Here is a 6,532-nt window from a genome sequence, read left to right on the forward strand (position 1 = left end):
GCTTTGGTCTGTTCGACTGAGGCCCGTCAGCGTGGTTTAACCGTATTACTTTTCAGTTTTTTTTTTTTTTGATTAGTGGGCGTGTTTCACGACAAAAGGAAACGGGCATGTGAACCCACTAGAGAGGCTCCCACTGCCGCCACGCCTTCTCTTGGCGACTTGAGGCGTTCTGGATGGGCACAAACGTGTGCTCTAGGTACTCATCCGCATCCAGTGGCGGCGTCCCTCCTCCCCGTCTCCCTCCCCCACTTTTCCAACCCTCCGCCACTCTTTTCTTTCTGCTCTGTCCGGTTTGTTCTCTGTTGACGTCTTGTGCGCCAATCCTGGCTAGGTACTTGTCATGGCTCTTCAAGAGAACAAAGACTCCTACAATATTAAAGCGCTCTCCTTGTCGGAGTTTGTGCTGCAGTGTTCTGATTGTCACCGTCTTTGCCTCGAAAAGACCGCCCGCGTTTTGGAGAATAGAAGTCGCGCCCCACGGGGGTGGGAGGGCCTCTTCAGCTCCGTCGCCGAGCAGCGACGGTTCGAGGACTTGGACCTCTGTGAGTCAAGGTGCCATAACGTGCAGGCTGTGTGCCCGTCACACGACAAGGTCCAAGAGTACGAGCAGGCGCTCGCAGCGGCGTCGCTCAAGCCGAAGAACATTACGCCGCCAAACCCGTCGCTGCTACAGGCGGCTTCGAGGTGCCAGCACGCGGTCGAAGTCTTCTCAAACGTCTTGTTTGCCTTGGCGCATAAGCCCAGCAAGGTTTCCTTCCCAATAAAGGATCCGGCAAAGGGGGAAGGCAAGGGCAGCGAACCCCACGATGGAGCGCCAACAGAGACGCACAGGAAGGTGCTTGCAGGGGCTACGAACATGAACAGCGAGATCCTTCGCCGCGGAAGAGCGGGTCATCAGGACCAGTTGATCCCCAGGGAAGAGGACATTGCCTCTTCGACGGACTCCGACTGGGTGACTCACACACCGACAACTGCACCTGGGTTGAGTGGCACGACGCCAAAGTGGTGACTCAGAGCGTCTCCTCGATGCGATCTCGCCACTTTCCTATTTTGAGCGTTTTTTTTTCCCATTCCTGTTGTTGTTCTGCAGGTGTTTTTGGTTGCCGTGGTGACGACACGTTGTCCTCTTTCTCCGTCCGACATCTGGCATCGACCTTCTCCGCTGACTTTAGCCCGGGGAAAGCATCGCTGCTGTATCCAGAAAGGCTAGCAGATCCTTATACGGTGACTGCAGCGCTCTCCGCCTCCCAAGAGCCGCCTGTCTAATCGGCGCCCAGTGTGCGTCGCTCATAATGGGCACCGTGGCACACCTGCATAGCAGAAGCTTCATTGTGCTGTTTCATGTGCGGCCCCAGAGTCCCAGAACCCCGCATGATTGGCCACTACGGAGAGTTCACGCAAGAACCCCACTACCCCCCCCCCCCCCCCCTGAAGTGCATCATCAAGACAGATTCCTCTTAGCCCACGTGCGAAGTAAAAGAGTCTGAAGTAAGCAAGTCAAGTGCTTCTGCTGCGCTCTTTCTGCATCGCTGTGCAGATAATCCTACTCTGGAAAGCTGCGTTTTTTTTTTCTTTGAGGAGGGTGTAGACGTGTGTTTCACATTCCTTCGCAGAAAGGGTGACCGCACAGCGTTTATGGCGAGCGAGACCGAATATACATTAGCGATCAGTGTCTACTAAGCGTTAGGTGTGTGTCTGCTGGGTGCCCGTGTGCGGTACTGGACCACCTTCGGCGTGCATATGTTCTTGTCCTGCTAGTGTCTCCTGCAAACCAACCCAGAGTCTCTCAAGGATGACTACTTTACTCCTCTCTCTTTTTTCACGAATCTTCCGTTTTTCAACCATGATGCGCATACGAGGGCAGACCCATCCTGCCAACTCTCCTCCCAGCACCTTGCCGGCTGGCGTTTACTGCACCACGGACGTGGCACAGATGACGCGTTTGCCGTGAACACGAGTCACTTTTACTCTCTACGCCTGCCCAATAGCCAAGTATTCTATTTGAGCTCGCTGCACTCTGACAACGCAGGTGCGAACACGTATTTCTTTGCTTTTAGTGAGAAGGCGAGGCATCCGCGTCTCTTCCACGTCGATGAACTGTAGAAGTGCATGCTTTAGAGGAGTTGCTTCCTCCTGATGCCCATTCAGGAGCAATCCTCACCCCCACATATCTGCCCCTAAGGCGTCCCTATTCCCCACGATTTTGAAGTCGTCTCGCGCAAAGCACGGGTGTGCGTCCATATCACCGTGGGCTGTACTCTTCACCAAATTTTAAGGACCGACGGATGATCGCCAACGAGTCTTGCATCGCCTTTTTTTTACCCCAAGTATGGCACAGGAGTCGTGCACCTACCTGGGGGCATTCCGTGGTAGTTTTTAAAGTGTGGGTTTTCGCTGGAGGCCAACCACCCTTCTAGGCCCCGCTGGATGTTCTACCGCCCAGCGCTTCTAGCTTGCCAACAGGGTGTATTGGAGCTCGATCTCGTGACAGTTGCTGTGCCTCTTGCTCCCGACCCACTGCTGAATAACAACAACGCATTCATCACCACGTGCTCTGGCCCTCCTCGGCATTCCTATTTGCCGTAGCAAAGTTCTTTCTAGGAGCATCCCTTCGATTGACTCTACAGCTGTAGCTCTCTGGAGCTGCCCTGTCTAGCTAACCGGCGACGGCTTTTGCCGGAAGGAGGACGCGACAGAGCATCCCATGCGATACTGTGCGGCTGACCCGCTCCTTCGGGAGAACCAGGCCTCTCGGAGAACACGTGGCGAACGTTGTTGCCATTTGTCCGCTACTGCGTTTTTGTATCCGGGAGCTTTTTTTTCTTACTGCATCGAGCTCTGCCGCGCTCAGCAGCTGGTGCAATTACAGTTAGTTAGAGGAATGAGGGCCTCGAGCTGTAGACCTGGCGAACAGTGAAACACTGGCGACCAGCCATTCCCTGGTGATGCGTGCGGTTCAATGGCGCGCGATGCGTTTGTACATTCTTCTCCTATTAGGTGACGCAATGCGCCTGCTCTTCATCGCTGCGCGGAGGCATTGGCTCTAGAAGCCGCAGCGCTGTCCAGACGTGTTTCAGTCTTTCGTACAGGAACTTCATGTGCTTTGAGCAGCCTACGTGCGCCGTTCGGATTGCTGGGGTACATTGCAAACTTTACACCCTTTCCATTCAAACAGTGAGGTCGTGCGATTGCGATACAGCTCCTGAGCACGTGTGGGTGGTGCGCCAGTAACGCGTGCCTTAGTAAGAAGGGGGACCTGTATCCCACACAGCTTTGGATGCGGGTCGTCACTCTTTTCACCATACTCCTTCGCTCCTCCACTCACGTGGCCACTTCATCTGGCAAGTCTGTTTCACCTGCTCATGTGATTCGCCACTTGCGCACGCTTGCCGTAGCAAGTACGACTGATGAGAGTCATTGCCCGCAAAGAAAGGCAGAGCTGTGCGTTTGTCGCACCACTCTTCATCCTTCAGAGGCTTGACGGCGTTCTTCTCGCACATCATCGGCCTTTCACAAGGTCTGTCTCCCACGCTCCCATCTCTTGAAGGTGGCTTGCTTCAGGTAAGCGTGTCACCCAGACGGGCTGGGCGGCTCGTTTGGGGTCTGGCGAACGGGCCGCGGAGACGCGCCGCCACCCCAGCCTTCTCGTTCTCTTGTTTCCAAGTGTTGTCTTCGCTGTTTGCCTTCGATTCGTTGCCCGACTTGTCTCGATTTGGCTTGTGTGGGGCGCAGCCCCTTTTGATAGCCCGCGCAGCCATCTGCGCGCACGCACTGCCTCCTCTTCCCCCTCTCGGACGCCGGTGTGTATCCTCCTTTTTTCTTTCCTCGCCCTTCCCCCTTCCCTCTCTTGCTTCTGCATGTCTGTGTTTCGCGCGGCGTTTCCCTCCGTGGCGGGTGCATGGCCTTCCACGAGCGCAGGGGGCAGTGCACGCGTGCGTGTTCCTTGTGCCTTGCTTGCAGGCACGCACTGGGCTACGACAGAGGGGGAGGAGTGTTGAGGTCTCATGTGTTGCCTGGCCGCCGCTCTTGAACGCACTTCGGAGTCGTGCCCCTTCCCCTCTGCTTTCTTCACCCTTGGCTGCTTTCCCTTTGCTCCCTCGCACTGCGCTTTTTCGTTCCTCTTTGGTGGGTGGCACGTCAGGGAGACGGCGTGCATTTACGTACCAGCAGCAACTGCTGCAACGCAAGAGTGTCGTGGTCGAGCGCGGAGTGCTTCCATGCAGGCATGGACCTGCCAAGCCGCCACTGCAGGCCCTATGGTGTGTGCGGGGGGAGTGGGACCGCCGTGGAAAACGCCCGCATTTCAGATGCAAAAGAAGCCGAGCCTGGGCACCGCAGCGGCACAGGTGGACGCACACGCTGCACGTCACCTGCCGCTATTGCTTTCTCTCTGGCGGCCCCTGGCTCGGCCGGCGCTTTCTCACGCGTCCCGCAGCGCCGGTTGCGAGTGTGCGCCTGTGCTGCTCGCCGCGCCGATCGCCCAAGCCCAGCTGCGGTGATCTAGCCTGCATCGTTGGAGGGAGTCGGCGGACGCCAGCAAGGACCTGCGTGCGTCTTGGCGTGCACGGGAGCTGTGGAGCGCGCGCTGCACCTCTCTTTCCTCACTGTGATCACGGGCGCCACTTCGCACTGCCGTGCACCCTCCGAAGTGAGCGCTGCTGCGCACTCCAGACGACGATGAGTCGCTCAGGCCGCCCGCTCAAGCACACACGTCCACCACTGCCTTGCACATCACAGCGTTTTTGTGGCAAGGCACTGACCCCAGGCAACGGTGAAAGGCGAGGGTGTTGCGTGTGTGTCGCAGCTGGTGGGGCAAAGATGCACCGCGCGGCGTGAGACTGCCGTCGCTCTGATGTTTGGATGGCTGCAGGCGTGCTTTACAGCATTGCCATACGCAGCACTACGCCCCGCAGAGACTTGTGCGAGGTCCTAGAATATTACTAGGATCCTGCTCTTTGGCGCTCTTCACCGTATCTCTATAGCCTTCCAGGAGGCGGAGCCGCCCCCGTTCCTTGACACTTCTCTTGCTACCGCCTTGCCTGGACTCTGCTCTTGCAACACACGCGGTGACACGTACACTTTTGTTGGGGCCAGAGGGTCCGAAGGGCTTTTACGTGCGAGAAAGAGACTTTGGAAGGCCTTCTCTTCGTCGCAGTCCTCCTCTCTGGCGGGCTCTGCGGCAGAGAGCGCGTTGGAGTGAAACGCTCGCCGAACTACCACTCACTGCTGCTGGCGGCCTTTTCCTGCTGTGCGCTCCTGTGGGACCACCGTCTTCACACAGAGGCTGTGCCTTGTCTTCGAGGAAAGCCAATGCTCGTAGCGGCTGGCCTGGTACGATTTTCGAGCTTTCATTCCATTGGCTCCTACCTCCGGGGCACCCTCCTCCAGAGAAAAAGGGAAGTCATGGAACGTTTACGAGTACGCGCTTTAGGGTCCACGGGTTAGGGTTAGGGTTAGGGTTAGGGTTAGGGTTAGGGTTAGGGTTAGGGTTAGGGTTAGGGTTAGGGTTAGGGTTAGGGTTAGGGTTAGGGTTAGGGTTAGGGTTAGGGTTAGGGTTAGGGTTAGGGTTAGGGTTAGGGTTAGGGTTAGGGTTAGGGTTAGGGTTAGGGTTAGGGTTAGGGTTAGGGTTAGGGTTAGGGTTAGGGTTAGGGTTAGGGTTAGGGTTAGGGTTAGGGTTAGGGTTAGGGTTAGGGTTAGGGTTAGGGTTAGGGTTAGGGTTAGGGTTAGGGTTAGGGTTAGGGTTAGGGTTAGGGTTAGGGTTAGGGTTAGGGTTAGGGTTAGGGTTAGGGTTAGGGTTAGGGTTAGGGTTAGGGTTAGGGTTAGGGTTAGGGTTAGGGTTAGGGTTAGGGTTAGGGTTAGGGTTAGGGTTAGGGTTAGGGTTAGGGTTAGGGTTAGGGTTAGGGTTAGGGTTAGGGTTAGGGTTAGGGTTAGGGTTAGGGTTAGGGTTAGGGTTAGGGTTAGGGTTAGGGTTAGGGTTAGGGTTAGGGTTAGGGTTAGGGTTAGGGTTAGGGTTAGGGTTAGGGTTAGGGTTAGGGTTAGGGTTAGGGTTAGGGTTAGGGTTAGGGTTAGGGTTAGGGTTAGGGTTAGGGTTAGGGTTAGGGTTAGGGTTAGGGTTAGGGTTAGGGTTAGGGTTAGGGTTAGGGTTAGGGTTAGGGTTAGGGTTAGGGTTAGGGTTAGGGTTAGGGTTAGGGTTAGGGTTAGGGTTAGGGTTAGGGTTAGGGTTAGGGTTAGGGTTAGGGTTAGGGTTAGGGTTAGGGTTAGGGTTAGGCTTAGGCTTAGGGTCACGCCACTGGACTCTTCTCCTCCCTACATCTACATTCTTCCTTCCCACGTCTCTGTTTCTTCTGTTTTCACTTCGCTTCCCTGCTCTCTGCACTGTTTTTCCTTTGCTTTTTTCATAGCATATTGCTACCCCTCTGCCACTGCAGTGTGCGTCGTATTACCGCCCACTTTCTTCCTCGCGTGTGCGGTTGCTTCTCTCGCTTGTGAGCAAGTGAGGTACGCAGTTTATGATCATTATTTCTCTGTTAGA

At 55.8% G+C, this 6,532-nt stretch overlaps 1 protein-coding gene across 1 annotated transcript; it reads left to right on the top strand.

The window, feature by feature from the left end:
• Window positions 1-340: 340 nt before the first annotated feature.
• Window positions 341-1,009, top strand: LBRM_30_3770 (putative ribosomal P protein AGP2beta-1; the record flags this gene model as incomplete). Its single annotated transcript, XM_001566950.1, has 1 exon — window positions 341-1,009. The coding sequence occupies one exon, from the start codon at window positions 341-343 to the stop codon at window positions 1,007-1,009; it is 669 nt and encodes a 222-aa protein (XP_001567000.1).
• Between the last annotated feature and the right edge of the window lie 5,523 nt (window positions 1,010-6,532).

This window comes from Leishmania braziliensis, chromosome 30 (genome assembly GCF_000002845.2).
Source record: "Leishmania braziliensis MHOM/BR/75/M2904 complete genome, chromosome 30".
Lineage (NCBI taxonomy): Eukaryota > Euglenozoa > Kinetoplastea > Trypanosomatida > Trypanosomatidae > Leishmania > Leishmania braziliensis.